The 17,227-nt window shown below is 41.3% G+C and overlaps 1 protein-coding gene across 1 annotated transcript in view; it reads right to left on the bottom strand.

The window, feature by feature from the left end:
• Positions 1 to 17,227, bottom strand: part of pebp4 (phosphatidylethanolamine binding protein 4) — a 54,222-nt gene that overhangs the window by 7,252 nt on the left and 29,743 nt on the right. Inside the window, exons 5-6 of the mRNA XM_083979143.1 lie at positions 3,734 to 3,779; positions 2,916 to 3,032 (exon numbers count right to left, since the gene is read on the bottom strand). Of these exons, the coding sequence (XP_083835269.1) occupies positions 2,916 to 3,032; positions 3,734 to 3,779 (163 nt within the window). The remainder of the gene's footprint in view (positions 1 to 2,915; positions 3,033 to 3,733; positions 3,780 to 17,227) is intronic.

Below are 17,227 nucleotides of genomic sequence, written 5' to 3'. Positions count from 1 at the left end.
GGCCTGCTGTAGCAACCAAATCCTGGCTCTCTTGACTCCACGCAGCTCTGATTAATGGTAGAGGCTGTGGGTGGGTGGGAGACATGGATCTGCCCATTACCACACTGCAACATTGCAAATGGCTTCAATTACTGTGGAGTGTGCTGAGCTGGCAGTAGGGGCTCCAGGAGGCAAGATGAGCAACGTGCACCATCCAGCAGCTAACTCCACTGTGATCCATTCACTCACACAACGCCATCTTCACATACGTCGTCCTCTGTATAAATAAATAAAATGGGCAAGAAAGATGACTTTGATCACTTTTCAAATTTCAACTTCCACTCAACTTTTTAGCCAAAACGTAATTCTGGTTGAGTTCTTGTTTTCCTCACATTTTTATATCTAATCAGTCTACAGTTTGTGTTGGAGGGGCCGGCTATGTGAACATTGTATGTGCAAACTACCAGGAAGGCTGAAACAACACTAGATGGCCTCTCTCAAGGCCTCGGCGTTTCCCTCCCCAGCACTGTAACACTGTTTCCCTTGACAAACTGACTCGGCAGCACAGAACAGTAGCAGGACATATTGAGGACTTGCCAAGTGGCTGACAAGTATCACGAGGGCCTGTGTGCCCACGCTTGCCCCCTACCCTGGCACAGGGACAGCCTCCATTCAGGGACAGCCTTCCTGAGCCAGAGCAATGGGGATTCCCTATGATCACGCCCCTGTGCCCGGTGCCAAGAGCGCAGCCCCCTGTAGTTTCTTGTGTAACAAACCAGCTGTCTCCATCAGTTCACTGACCCACATTCATAACCTTAACACAGGAGGCACACCAGACTCCCACGGGTCTTCACAACAGACCTGCTCCACCTCTCATTGTTCACCCCCTTTATTACTTAAGTGATGGTCAGAGATGAAAAGAAAAAAGACGACAAATTTGCGATAAAATTGAGTCAATGACTGCACTACTGGAAGTGGAAAACGATCATTAGGAGTCTCCCACCCACGACTAAATGCTCTCCCTTCGCAAATCACATCAATTAATGTCATGGGCTATGAAAAATGCTCTCTGTGTCATACCACATGGAGGGAGGACAGACGCTAATAAGTGAACATACTTAACGGAGGAGGTGGGGAGACATGGGATTCCCTCTGTTCCTCTTGCCTGTACGGGAATACCGTGTTCATGGCCAAGTGGAGCCCAATAATAATACAGCAGGTACACCACTGAATCCAGCCAAACCAATAATGACTGTAAAATCTAATATTTTTCTATTCATAAACCATGACTAGGCTTTCATTCTTAATATGTCACACAGTGTCTATTTCCATTAGCCTCTTTACAAGGGCAGTTATCCTTTCCACAATTGACCCATCAAATGAAACATCTGATTATCCAAGAGTGGATTTCTTAATTTCATTTCCCTTGAATGGAGAGAACAGTTTGCAGGAGAGAGGAAGTGCTGCAGCGGGAGTTAAAGCCATCCAGTAGATTAAGGATGGGTGGATCCACTAACCCTCAATCGCTTCATAATGTGGGGGAAACTATTGTATTTGAGCTGGGAGCACAAAATTAGTATGCACCAGTTTATTTTGCAGAAAAAAGTAAATTAAATTATTCTAAATAGCAGGTTATTATTCATGCTATTATTTCTTCAGCTTAACCACTTCTGACACAGTCAATACTCTAACAATGTGATAACAGTTCGTCTCAACCTCTCCAAATGTGAATTCAGATACAAAAAAAATACCCCAAAGTACATCTCTTTTGACATTTCTTTTTCCAGAGGTTTCAACATCAAACACACCTCAGCCTAATGTGCCTGGATTGTTTGCTGACACAGCTGTCAAAACTTCAAACAGTAGAGACTGGCAGCTCCACACATTCACGGCCGCAGTGCTTGAAGTCTCAGAACGCCCTGATCTCCCCTCAAATCACCGGTCGTGGCCCGAGTAGAACAGACAGACAGGCACGCCCCCTGTGAGGCATCGTACTCTACATCCAAGTGCAGGTGCCCACCTTCAAGAGACTTCTCTTCAGGGGGAAGAAAAGTCAAGTGAAAACAAAACAATAACTCTCTTTCTGCAAGACAAACAGGGTCGTCCTCTGAGAGCCCCACTAAGTAAATGATCTGGTGGTAATAGCAGCATTATTCAGGGTTAAAAATGCAGATAACCTGGCAGTGTGTGCCTATTGACACGGTTGATAAGAGTTTCAGGTTGGCAGAGGTTAACAAGACGTGGTCAGACAGACTTGTGCAGGTGTGCGTGGGAGCCAACAATACTTGACCCTGCAGGCTTTAGCACTGCAGCAGACTTATTCACTAACCTCATTAACATTTCCCTTTTCAAGTTCAAGCACTTTGAGAAAATGATCTTCCTAAAGCAACTCCAAATGCTCATAATTGTTTGTGAATAATGGGTAATGACATTTGTCCGGGTGAAACAGAGCCACAGAGAAAAACAGAGGACTTGGAGATTGTTGGATGCTGTTTGGCTGCAGAGCCTAATAATGGAAGCTTCAGTAGAGTCGCTGATATATTTGTTGAAACCTAATATGGTAAAAAAAAAAAAAATCACCGAACACAGGCCCACTCAAACTGATAAAGCAATAGTTGTAAAATAACAAAACTTCCTACTGTACATCAGGAAGTGGAATAATGTTCTAGTTAATGTTTTTCAAAAATACCTGCAGCTGCCTATAAAGGTTCTTAAAAAACACCAAACCTACAACCACAACAACCTACAGTACAGTGTGGTTATTTTGAGGAGGAACTGTTTGGCCCTGAAGTTTCAGTGCCTCTGTGTAATCTTTCTATTGCTGATTCAACAACTAACTGTTGGCAGTGGTGCTGATCACTGTTGGTATATGATAGATGATAGTGCAGCAGCCAAAAGTGGTCTGAACTCAAGGTACTGGTGTGTAGTATTAGTACCGCGGGACGACTTTTCCTGCCCGGTGAGTGACACTGGTGTATGTGGAGGCTGCTCAAACAACATGAACTGGTAGCGATGAAATCCAGACTTCTGTGGCGGAGTCGGCGGATGATAGTCTGCATGAACAAAACAAAGAATCTGAATCAGGAGAGCTGCCGGTGGATGATATTACATAGAATTACATATGATTATCAAAATAAAGCGAGTGAAATCCAACAAAATCTTTGATATCCCAATTGTTTTTATTGTGTATGGTTTGTAAAGATTTATGACTCATGCATCCGGATTATGTTTTTTAGATTACAATAAACCAGTGGTGGCTGTAAATCTATAAAATTGTAATCCTGATTTCCCAGCATTCCTCAGTCACCCACAGTTGTGGGTAATAACCAGCCAACTGTTTTTCTTTGGATAAAGCTCCTTTAATCAACACCAACACTGGAAGACAATAAACAAACGCAACTTCCCCGTTTAAGTGTTCACATCTGACTCTCAAAACTGTTGCACTTGTAACACGTGTTTTACTCACAAAGGTCTGCTGTAGGAAGTAAAATTACCCAGGCAGTCACGATAACAATGATAAAGTTAAATTCTTGTTAATGATCATATAATAAAAACAGTTGAGTTAATGATGATGAAAACCAAACCTGCAACGGTCCAAAATATAACAGTAGAATAATTATTTCCAAAAAATATATAATTTGCCTCAGTACATTGTACATCTTACACAACAGGATAAATAAATCTAATTATTTAAAGCAATATGTAATGAGTACTTAGACTACAGGATGAATGGTCAACTGAAAACCATACTTACCAGTGAGGGTGGTTCCTTGTATCTGTCCTTTCTTGAGTGATCCTCCCTGTGGATTAAAACACGGAGTCAGTCAGAGCAGGACAGTCAGGGTCAGTTCACTTAAAAAAACTGAACATTTGACAAGAGAGAGAGAGAGCACAATGCGCATCACTTAAGCCATGTGCTCCCACAACCAGATATTCTGTGCTTGCTTAGCTCAGTGGTCAGTCCTTGAATTAGCACCCACTGTACCAAGTAGAGAGAGAACGGAGAGGCCATTTCATTCCCACGCCAATTTTATGAAGACCTAATTTTGTAGTTGTCTAACCTGCTTAGTTTTGACTAAAGCAGCTAAAGTTGAGGCAAGAGATTTGAGCTAATATAGCACTCATAAACACTGAAGTTTAGATGATGACAGATAATAATTTTTCACTTTAAATCAAAGAATAAATTAAGCTTACATTTAGCTCATAAACAGTGTAAGATCAAAACATGTTGATAATAATATTTTAAGTACATAAAAGATTTGTTACATTATTACCTAAAGATAAATGAGCTGTCCGCTGAGTGAATCTCCAGGTAGCACTTTCCTGTATTATTAATTACATATTAACTTCCTGTCGCCTAGAAACAGACATCATGTAAAACTATGTGAGGCGCAGATATCTTTCATAAGCATTCTCTACTCTATATTTGTCAGGTTAAACTCCCCCATCCCCAGGAAGCACACAGTCAGGGACTTCACACAGCAAATTGTGCACACAGGAATGTTTGTTTTAGTAGACTTGGCTGCTTAGGTTACTGCAAGGCGGCTGCATCCTTGAGTGGGAGGAAAATTACTAAATATCTTGTACATGTAATGGTCCAAAACACACTTGAGGTAAGCATGGAAGTCCCCATCACAGACATCAAATATCTGGCCTCAGCACCTCTTTCTGTCCTCTTCTCCACACACAGGCTCCCCCCACAGGGTGACAGAGGTACTGTCTTGGTACTAGACAGCATACAAGGTCAAAAGACAGGGCCAGTCTCAAATGTACAAACAACAATAATGGCATGTAGACCTTGTTTTTCTTCATATGGGGAATGGTGGAAACACACTTTCCTCTCAGCAGATATGACTGCACATTACCATTGGAGAGAAAACTTCAGCATTTAAGCAACCTAATAAATAACTTTAATACCAGTGTTTCTTGACATGGAAGATTTCAGTTGATCTCTACTTAGATGATAGCAGGGGACTATGAGGCTGGACCAATTGCAATCTGACAGTTAAAAAAACAAAACAACTAAACCTGTTATCCAACTGTCGAAGAGCTGCTGTTTACATGATGACCATGTAATAGTGCCAGTTAGGATTTTACTAGCTATGGTCATAAAAAAGAAGTGTGCATGCAATTCTATACCAAAATAATTAAGATGCACTTGTGAATTTATTAATAACAGTTTAAGGATTTATAAAAAAAAAATGTAGAATAAAAAAACAACATCAATATAGTATAACCAAAATATAGTAGCTAAACCATGTGCCCACTATTTTGCATCATCTTATCTCTAACCCTGTAAATATAGTTTAGGAGGTTTAACAATAAGCAACAACAATAATAATAATAATAATAATAATAAAGTGCACAGCACTAGTGTTTACTCAGACTGATACAATTCAGAAGATTAGTTTCAACTGTGAGTATCTTCATCCACTGATCAGTGAGAAAAAAAGCTTTATTTAGAAATAGCAAGAGTCCTGCAGCCTGCAGGATCCAAACCCATCACCATAGCAACAGGTAGTCAACATTTGAGCGTGAAACATTTTCCCACATCTTAATGCTCGGTTCTCGCTCACTCTCCATGGCACCCTGTGCCCTTTAAATTTCATTATAATACATAGAGTAAAAACAACAGCAAATGAATGTGATATTAAAAATTCAGCCACATAATAAAAGACGAGTCAATCATATGCATATCTCACATAGAATCACAAGATATCATGATCTGAAAAATAATCAGTTTGGCGACCATAGTGGTCTATCGATTCCAGAGCAGAGCTGCTGTCACAGTAGTTGTGACAGGTCAGCACGGTGTTGACGTTGTTGACTCTTGATGCTCAGGGACTCGCTCACACTAATCTACAGGACATTCTCACGTGGTGGGCGGCTTCCCGCAGGGACCCTAACGTGGGTGTGGGGCACAGAGCATGAACAGTTCAGACCACTGAATGATTGACAGCTGCATGCTCAGTTAATTGTATGAGATGTCATGTGTATCGCTTTATTCTTTCAGATTTTTATATAATTAGAAATGCACCCGCAAAGCTTCTAATTAATGTTATTTTGTATGGATAAATATATTGACAAAAACAAAATGCGACAATGGCATGGAGACATACTGGAAATGGAAATGATGAATCACATGAACAGAACTTGTCAATTCTTCACCTACTGCCTCTCAACCCGATAGAAGGAGCTTCTTATTAATTTCACGCAGGCAAAATCTGAGTGATGATGTCATAAATTAGGTGGCATAACACAATTATGAGGTTGTATCTATGAGAACTTACACAGGTTTTCTCATTTTGTATTGCAGCATGGATGACAGATGTCTTGCCTGTTTGAAGCAAGCCAACTTTTTTATACAGTAAATCTATTACTGGGTTGTTACAGGGAATCAAAGGCCACATAGTGCATTGATGAAGTTAATCTTGGATCAATGATGCTCTGAGCTCAGGGTTAGAAAAGTTAAAAGCGCTGAGACTCTGTACCCGAGACACTGTAAGGCTCCAATAAAAGAAGAAGAACATTATTAATCTAAATGAAACGTCTGTCAGACACAGCCAAAAAAGAATAAAAGTGATGATGATGATGGATCTCATTAGAAAATTATTGAATTTATAACATTTATAATTACAGGTAATAGATATATAACAGATTAAATATGGAACAGAATTATTATGTATGTACTATATACTGTAATAAAGGATTGAGATTAAAATCGAATGTAAACTAATGTGTTGTTTCATACAGGCTACTTTATATACATGGTGCACTAACATTGTTTCTCCTTTGGAAAATGTGAAGCTTCTTCATACACAGAGAATAAATAGTGTAACTCCTTTACTGTACAATATCTAAGTTCTCCAACTACAAACAGTTATATTTTTGGATTGTCTGTCCTGACCTCAAGCTGAACATAAAAGTTACATTACATAATACAGATGTCAGAGAAACCAGTAGTTTGGACTACAGTTGTGTGCTTTATATTGGCAATAATGATAACAGAAGACAGAGTTAACAGCTCTGCAGTTCAAAGCACTGTTACTGACTACACTGATCCTTGTGCTAAGCATTAATTTGAATAAAAGCAACATAAATCATTGTGACACAGCCATACAATATGTATGAAGGTTTAAACCCTGACAAATCGTCTAACTGTCATTCAGCATGACAACCTGGATATTTTATGATCACCAGTCAGTGTTTGATACAAAGATACCATCAAGAAACTACAGCAACATGTGTACTAAGGGACAAGCTAAGCTTTTGTCTCGAACACTAATGAAAAAAAACAGCATGAAATAAATTACCTGGATCAAATTAAATGAAGACTTTTTTTAGTCAGAGAACATGTGACTACACTTAGTATTCTCATACTAGGGGAATACCCATTGCTGTGTTGCGATAGTGAATCACACAGAGAAGTGTGGGAGAAGCAGAAACTGACAGAAAGGTAAACACTGAAAGCGTCAAAGCATTTACCATTTTACATATTTAGCAGAAAAGAATCAGAAAACTCTGAAGCATAAATGTGTTAAAGTCTTTCAACTGGACAGAGTTAATATATATCAAGGGTCAGTGAGCAGTGAACAGGAGTGGGAGAGAGGGCAGTATGCAGGGTTAGGCTTAGGGGGCCTGTGCTGAAGACACCACAACAGGAAACGTGTGCCTTGGTAAGTGGTCTATGCAAAAGTCCCTACAAGCTGATGTATACCTGACCCTGGCCTCTGATCCGCCTGTGGAGGGCAATAATGGAAAACAGCACTGTGGTTTTAAACACAAAAACTCTGAACTTCTGTTCTGTTTAATTGTATACGTAGGGTCCATTTACCCCTTTACATGCAGATACCAGATCTGACTACCGTGAGTCCAGATGTGGTGCTTTGGATGCTCAATCCCACCTCTGCCTGCTCTTCATCATAGCCCAGCTATGCCTGAATGTTCTACTGTTTCTATCTAACACTCTGACTCAGACAAAAGCAGAAAGGATCCCGAACAACCTACACGTTATGAGCAATGAATAATTCTGAAAATCTGGAAAAAGCTATGCAGCGAAGCTTTTTCTGTGGGTCACGCAATAGCCTGACACTCCAACCACAGATATGCAGCGCAACAGCTTTGTCTCTCTGTTCTAAGTGAAGTATAACCAAGGCTGAACCACAGCAACTATTCCATCATAATACACATTATGAAGTCGCTAGCAGTCTTATTGTTATAGTTGATGGAACAATGATGCATCTCCTCTGAAAAGTGACAGACACAAACGACTGCAGGCATCACCGGGGTAAACTTAGTCGATATTTGAAATAAAGTTTAATATCACACATGAGTTGTTAAGTTAGAGGAGGAGATGAGCAGCGTGTTTGTATAATGTGCCTACATAACTTCTACTAGGAATCCTCTGACAGGATCCAATAGGTAGGAGTCTGTGAGGAGGAGGTGGGTGGGTGCAGGGGTGCGGTTTCACCAGGAATACCCACTTGCCCAACAACCCTTCTACTTCTCTGTGTGGGTGAGTGCTTCCCTTTGTCAGCAAGAGTTACTCATGCACCTACTTGTATATCCACCACTTCCCTCCCTTGCACACCCCGTAAACCCACACCTACGACAATCAGCACCCACGTCCTTCTAATGCAGTTCTGAGAGCATCATTCTCCCTTTTACTTGCAGTCAGGCTAACAGACGGGGAGAGAGAGCATGACAGATGGTGTTCACAGCTCTATTTCTGAGGCTGGACTTGTACCGCCACAGCCACCCCTCCCCCCCCCTCGCCTATTCCACTCAAGCCAAGTGCTTATGACTGCCTCCTCATCTTCGCCTCAGTAATCAGCCCATTCATTTGCAGGGTTATTGTGAATTAAAAGTCTATGTCTCACAAGGAACCTCACAGTTTACAGGTTAAACATAGTTTTTCTTTCAGCGTGGAGGAGAGAACCGCATAACTGCTTGACTGAAGGATACCTTGACTGCAACCTGCAGCATCACCTGACTTTTTACTTTACTGACACACACAGTAACAATTATCTAGGCTGCCCTAAACCACCAGTCTCTTCTTGAGCCCTGACATAAATATGGTTGTCAAGCTGGTGCACCACACCTGTGCCACCCATTCTAAAACTGCAGGCAAAACAATGTCTCTGTTGACCTCCAGGAGACACTAGAGCCAGACATCATTAAGCAAGTTGACACATCACTGTGGATTTTGGTTGTCAGACAGAAGCCAGAAGCTGAGTGAAGAATTTGCACACAGCCACACACACAGTTCAAGCTCCTGTGACTATGTAGCTCTTGCACATATAGCAGGCCACTTCCACACAGGGTCTCTGTCCTGTGTGTCCAGCTGGTCTTTGAGCAGGTTCCTGAACTCTCAACTTTGCTCCATCTTTTCCAGGTGGCCCTCAGAGACCTCAGAGGAACAACGGTCGACTTCTGCCAGATTCAGCACAAGCTGTCATGCTAGAGTGAAGTGTGCACAGCTCGGTGACTCACCACTGATGCCTGCTGTGTCCTGTCCTGTCCAGTGTCCCTGTCATGGCCCACAAGGGTCACCTGCATTGTGTAATCAAACTAATGGTGGTCAAGGAGTATTTGTGGACAGAAGCTGTATGGTCACAGACCTCCTGACCTAAAAGTGAACAGATAGTTCCATGTTTTCAAGTGCACAGAAAACCAGTGGTGGCACACCATATTCCTCTACTGAAATCTCTCTGATGCTCCTCAAAAGCTGGGCAGTTGCCTATTCAGGTCTGTAGTAATAATCACAGTATTAAATTACATTAAATTAAGTTATATTATATTATAAGTATACTGGTTAAGTGATAAAGAGGAACTAAGTCCGGTCGCTTTTCCACTGTTTTGCTAACCTCCTCCGGGCCATGTGCATTTGTTTACAACAAAGCCGGCCAGAAATCAATCAATAGAGCTGTAGATAACTATATATATCATATACTATGTTACAACGTGTATATTTGTGTAGTTTAATCTGTCATAAACAAGAGATTACGGGTTAAGGGGCGCATTTGTGTCGCGGTGCCGCAGAGATGGCAGCTGGGACACCGGGGCAGCGGCCCCAATCTTTCAAAGTTGTTTTTCAGCCAAGAAACGTACAGTAATAAGTGAGAGAGCCTCCATTCTCAACAAGTTAAGCCATTTATTAAGCCATCACAATTACTCCAAAGCTGTTTAATTAAGGTTAAAAAAAAGTAGCATAGTTAAGATACAAATCCTGCATAGTTCCTCTTTAAAATAATAGACAGCTACATTTCTTTAAATCAAACACATAAAATAATATAATGCTTGATAATACTTCTCTTAATTACAACTAAATGAGCCTGTTGTGTATAAACCTGAGGGGTTTAAGTCTGAGATGAATGGATAGTGGAGAAATCTAACAGTGTTCAGCTGAGCGGGGTGGATTGGGTGAAAGCCAGTGGGGGAGTCACCCATGATGTGCTTCAGTGCATCAACAAATTAACCCACTTAACAGTAGCTTGCTGGACTAATGGCTTTAGTAAAGAAACTCATTTGGCTTTGGTAATGAACTGAGTTGGAAATGTAAACAGTCCAGTTATTAAGTGAACTCCAGCCATCATTGACATCACCCGACACACTGTGATGTACCAAACCTACACGCCTTTGGTCATGCTCATTAGTAAGAAAGCACACTATTACTCAGATCACTGGCTTAAGAAAGTAGCCACCCAAACTCATTATCACATCTATCCATTCGGTCCAATCTGCATACATTACAAAGTGGCCGTGTCGGGTTGGTCATCAGCAGATTGGGCCTAACAGGACAGAGAACAGGCCAAAGTGAGAGCGTTTTAATAAGCTAATTTCATCCAACCTGGGTGCTGCTCCCTTGCAGTTACTGTGTGTGTGTTTGTGAGTATGGGTGCTGATGAGTCTGTACTTTTAGTACTGTTGAGGGAAGCCCAAGCCTGAGTTCCCAAGGTAACAGTCAGTTTGAGTGGGGGCTGGCTGACTCATTTGAAGGGAATCCTGGAACCTGAACAAGGCTGCCCACTCGCCCCACCCCCAGCTTCATCAGCACAAGCAAACAAGGCGCTGACATGTCCCCATATAGGGCTTCCTACTGACGGGGGTGGCACTGGAAAATCCCAGCCTGAGCTTGCCTACAAGTAGCATCAGAAGACACGCACACACAAACATGAGGCCTCCATGGAGATAGTAAATGGATAGATTATAATAGAGCAGTATGCCTACAAATACATCCAGGCACGTGCTGGATTTTGATTAATACATGAAGGGACGGGGGAGATGTAAGGGGGTGGGAGAGGAAGAGGAAGATTAAGCTTATTAAACAGTCAAAGGCACAGAATTAAAATAGTTTTTGAGGTGTGAACAGTGACACAAAATAAATGAGTATGGATACCTTGTGGGCCCGGGCGTGGAGGAGGAGGAGAAAAAGAAGTGAGAGGATAGGAAGAGGAGGCAGAAGGAGTAGGAGTAGGTGGACAAGAGAACGAACTCTTTGCCCACACAATTAATCTAATTATTAAGAAATTAAAAGAGATCAACAGGCGTGTAATTGACCACTTAATTGGTTCAAGGTCAGTCGGTTCTTTCGACTTTGGATGGGTGGTGAGCCCGTGCGCAGAAGGGTGGGAGAAATTTGGTGAAGTGTCTTCAAATTTTCAATAATTAATAAACAAATACACAGCCACAAGTGTTTCCCCAATGAATAACAACAGTTTTAAGTACCATTAATCCAACTTTTTTGTTATTCATAGAGAAGTAAGGTAACACACTATTTAAAAGTCAGAACAATAATTTTAGAAACAGTAGCCTAAATTTTGACCATCAAACAAAACACGTACATGTATAGTCAGTAATGCCCTGCTGTTAAGAGTAGCCATTTGCTTCTGTCCACTGTTATATCTGTTGATAACTATAGTTCATTCAGTGTCTTTAGTCATTAACAACGGAGAGCTGGTACAAAGGGATTTAAGAGGCAGCATTACTGTTTTGAATTGCTGGATGTTTAATTCTTCTATTATAATTGAGGTGGGAGCGAGACAGAGGTTATGGTAACTGCTGGAAACCTGTCCCACTTCACAGAAAGGTTAATGAACCTTACAAGTCCTATGGGAGATGGAGTATGCTGTTAATTTGACAAACGTGGGAAATAAATGCTTTTATGCTTTTATTGACGGTGACCAATAGCGGCCTTTGCTGGAATGAAAGGTTTTAGTCTTTTGGGTGCTTTGCTATGAGGCAAAACAATAATGTGGAATGCATTTGTTGGAAGAAACTAAGTACATAATTGTTTGAATAGCAATTTCAGGCCAAAAAGCATCTTCATTAATAATTCCTACTTTTGGGGAACATATACTGTGCAAAATGTACAGTAACCTAATTCATGTTATGAAACAACTTTGTTCTGAATACATTTGTGGGAATGAGGAATTTTAAAAAGGTTTGTTTTAAAATCTACATATTTTCACTTTCCATTTTATGCACCCTTGGTCTGGGTTTCATTTTAACAGGGCACCGAGGGTTTAATACACTGACAGCTGGAGAGGAACATGTGTAACAGTGTCGGCGAGGGAATCGTTGCAAAAGGTGGCGATGATAGATCTGATCAGGACAGTGGTTTTAGGCACAGGACCAGCAATATATATTCATGTGTGCATGATTAAGAGATTAAATGGATAATCTCCTTCCCATTCAAAAAGCCTGACGGAGGCAGAAATCTGGTTTCACAAAGACAGACTTTAACTACAGCTTAAATCTCACCAACAGTCAGAGTTCAGATCATCCATCAGTCTGAGGTAAACTGATTTTCTGTGTATGACTAAATCGGGGTATTGTAAAGATTCTTAAAAAAACAAAACAGAAAAAACAACAACACGGAAATCCTTGGAGAGAAATTTAACAAAAAAAGCAGCAGTTTACAACGATACGTGTAATTTTCAGTCTGTTTCTAAACGCTAACAACTTCGTTTTCATCAGCATGTCATATAGTGACTAAATTTGTGATTAAAAAGAAAATCGAAGAGTTTCCCGACCTGCTGCCACCGGGGTTAAGAGATTTATACTTCTAAGCACTGATGGAGTGTAACTATGAGCATCTACTCAAGTACTGTCCTTAAATGTAATTTTCAGGTCTGTGTGATTTCCAAATTCTCCGCTAATCTAACAAAAATACTAAAAAAAAATCTTTTAACTATTGTTACAAGTTACCTTCAGATTAAGAAGTCTTTGAATAAATATATATCATCATTATAATATATAATTTCTTGAATCATGAGCATATAATAATGTAGTATATAAAACTGTTGAAATTAACTTGCATTGATACTTTACAGTTACAAGTACAGCTTACTGACAATACAATATTATCCTAATATTTTCATTTGAATAGAGCACTTAACACTAATAATTGTTAAATTGTGACTTCTACTTAAATAAAGTATTTGAATAAAACTTGTTCCGTTGGTTAAAACTTTCGTTCAGGTTAATGGAAAGAGTGTTTTGGGGTTAAATGCGATCCTTATGTTGACTGTTTGTGGGGCACAAACACAAAATGAATTCAGACACACCCTTTATGCAGCTTGATCAAAACTGAAATGCTGTCTTTTTTCCCAGGGAGGATGGTGTCAGTTTGCCAATAGGTGCAATTTCTACAATCGGCTCATTTGTTTATATCAGTCTTGATTTTTGAGCAGCTGTCTAACTGGCATTAGACTGGTCCGTATAGGAACACTGTCATGACCTTATAGACCAGTATAACGAATCTTCATGAAACTGGCCCTGGTCTTGTTCTTTTTGATAGCCACTCTCTGCTGAGCCAACTCGCTCGCTCTGTCTCTCACTCTTTTTTTTCTCCCAGCGATACCATGGGCACTGTTTCCTGTGCCTGTGTGCGCACTATGTTTGCCAGAGGAACACACAAGAATCTGTGCTCCACAATCCCTCTTAACCTTTGACCTTGACTTATTGTTACCTGTGAGCAGCACTGTGGCAAACATGTTGTACAACTACTGCACAGCCCTGCAAGCTGTTTGTGTTCTGCAAGTATGGAGGGCAGGGGAGGAGGGAAGGAAGAGAGGGAGCTATTTAATCCCCCCCAAAGGAACTCCCCTCTCAACCCGTATCATGAACTCGCAGGCAAATCGCGTTGCTGGAAGGCACACCACACACACACTGCTGTCTTTTTAATTTCATCAGCTGAAAGAAATCTATACAGTGCTTTGGAATCCGACTGAGCTGCGGAGAGAAGTGAACTATACAGCACCCTGGAATGTAAACAGGTTTCACACCAACTGTAGCATAAAAATACCACATTGTAACAAACCTCTTGGCTATGATAATGGTCAATAGTACAGATCAGAGGTCTTAGTAGATTTTATGGTTGTTAGTCCTACAGCATATCAATAAGAACAAGTTGAACAAATCCAGAGAACAATTCAGAGGAAATTATTCAAGTGTAACATGGACACAATATTGGCTCCTGCTGAACATATTGTATTGACAGTGGCTTTTCGTTTGCCATTATGAAAAGCATTATCTCCTGAGAATATTAGGAACGCTGTCATTAAATCCTATGCAGTCGGCTGCTTGGTTAGGAACAGATATGGGCTGTAATCTGCACAGAATGGACTCATCCTCCTGTACAATGTTTGTTATTGTCAAGTACTCAAAAAATAGGCAGAATATTTATTTATTATCAGTAAAACAGAGCCAGATTCTGTTCTACGATGTCCATCTACATGGACAGATAATTGTCAAACCTCCATCACTGAGCCATGGTAACACCGATGTGCTTGGTATTTTTATATTCATGGCAGATTCCAGCTTCACTGAGTGCAGTTTATTTTATTATACGCAATGTGAGCTGTCACACAAGTTGTAAGTATTTGTTCATCATACAATATACACTATGCTGCAGTTTTCAAATCTTATACTTTAGCATAACTTTTGGAATACACACAATAGTAATCAGTATGTAGAGTTAGACAGGCCACTATAATATCTGCCAGCTTTGCATTCATAGCTGTCACACTTAATTATCATGCCAAAATACAAGAAAATACATTGGCTGCAGGAGGTCTTTTGTGAAGTCTTTGTTTTTGTGTACAATTAACCGGCAAGCATGCTATATACTTAAGTAAGGGCTATTTTAGGTGAGCATAATTGTTAGTGAGTTGTTTTTATCAGCATGCCTCACTCCCCTTTACCGTACCCTATCAGGAGACACCCCTATGAGGAAGCGTTTTCCACAGCCGCAGCCCCACTAACCCCCCACTAACCCTGACATTTGTTCATTTACCCGCCCCTCTTTGCCACCTTCTGGTTTCCATGTCTAGCCCCCCCCCCCCCCCCCCCCCCACCACCACCACCTCACTAAACCACCAACCCCCCACCCTCTACATGTCTGTCAAGATTGACCAGGGGTACAGGTAGGCTGACTCCGGCAAGCTCCCCCACCTGTACCCAGAAACGCACAAATTCGCACGTGGGGCCGACTGCCAGAGATCCTGCTTTACTGACTGAAGTGAAGGGGAGGGGGGAGGGTGGGGGTATGACAAAGACGACAGCTTGTGTGGGGGAACATTGTCTGCGGCTGCGACTAGAAATCTTTTCAGGAAAAACAGGATTTTATACACAATGGTCGTGGGTGTGAAGAAAGGGGGCACATATTAAAAGAAGCGCCTTTATGTGTGCACAGCTACTGGTTTTTAAACTGCATTTGCATGGAGATGGTCCAATCTGTTCTCTTTTTTTCTCCCTACCAGGCTATAGTGTGACAGACTGGATCAAAGAGGGCTTTCCAGGTTGTCCTTGTTTTCTTGGAGAGTAATCGTGATATTTTCAGGACAGTGTGCAGGGTAGAAATGAAGGTAGCACACTGACACATACTAGGCCTACTTCTTTAAATAAAATTCATGCATAAGAGATGTAGTATGCATTTCCTTTTCCCTGAGAAAAGTCACTAAGCCTATGTGGTACAATCAATAGGAATTTAGTTTCCTTAAAAAAAAGCCATTGGGACACGTGAAAACTATAATTTATGGATGATTACACCCTCGCTGTCCGAACAGCATTCACGACTTCTGATAGGAAACCATAGCAGCTCACGTTCTTCATGCAGTGAAACCTCCTCAATCATCTCACCACGGCAACCACAGCAGGGAGGTCAGTTGTTATAGAGATAGCAAGAGGCTTGGTAGGCTATCAGCTACAGTATTGTGTGTGAAAGTGTGTGTGTGTGTGTGTGTGTGTGTGTGTGTGTGTGTGTGTGTGTGTGTGTGTGTGTGTGTGTGTGTGTGTGTGTGTGTGTGTGTGTGTGTTTGTTTTATGCGGACGGGGGATGGAGCTGACAATTGAGCGGAGGATTCTTATGTAATTCTCCCTTTAGGTGGCGGAGAACAGTGAGAGCAGCAGCCCACACTGAAGAAGAACCTGTTTGTTAATAAGCTGTAAGATAAGATAAAATCGATAGGATTATTATGGGATGTTTGTACACAAGACCACCGAGGTTCAGATGTGTCAGAGCGATAGGGACGCCAGCGAGTTCAGACATGAAGTTGGCACGTCAAACCTGTAAACTGCCGATTTCTGCTCTGCTATCCCTCTCTCAAACTCTCTCACACATGCACACAATTCTCTACATGCAGACAGCAGACAACATACAAACACACATGAAAGCGCAACTTTGAAAAAGGTCATATTCAAAAAGCTAAAAAAGCTAAAAAAAAAAAAAAGAAAGAGCCAAGCTGAAGCTAAAAAAAAACAAAAAAAAAACTAACAAACACCGGCATCCCGATCTAGCGGAGAGGCTGTGAGGAGAGTCTGATGGGGGTTTAGTGTGGGAATGACTTCCAAAAGCTGAACTCCATGTAGTACCACCTCTGACATTTGTCTGGCTGTAGCTGACAGCAGGATGAGCACTGCTCTAAATGTTAAGCATCTCCAGCTGGGCCTCCATGTGAAGGACTATTGTTGCCTTGTACCTGGGGAGGTTTTGGTAGTTATGAAAAAAGATGAACGACCTGCATGTAAACTTTGTAAGGGTCAAGCTAATTCAAACTTGGATATTAAATATATGGAGAGTCCTCTGCCTTGCCGCACTCGATGTTGAGGACGTCGAAGACGTGTACATTTTCACGTTCATGACAATTGGGATGTTCACCCTGGGATGCGGAATTTTCATGCAATATCGGAAAATGAGGAAGATCGCCTCTGAGCAGACCAATGCCAGGGCGGACAACGCCACTAC

Source organism: Trachurus trachurus, assembly GCF_905171665.1.
Source record: "Trachurus trachurus genome assembly, chromosome: 9".
In the NCBI taxonomy this organism is placed as follows: Eukaryota; Metazoa; Chordata; class Actinopteri; order Carangiformes; family Carangidae; genus Trachurus; species Trachurus trachurus.
The sequence above is the reverse complement of the archived record's forward strand: the minus strand, read 5'-3'. Positions and strand labels throughout refer to the sequence as shown.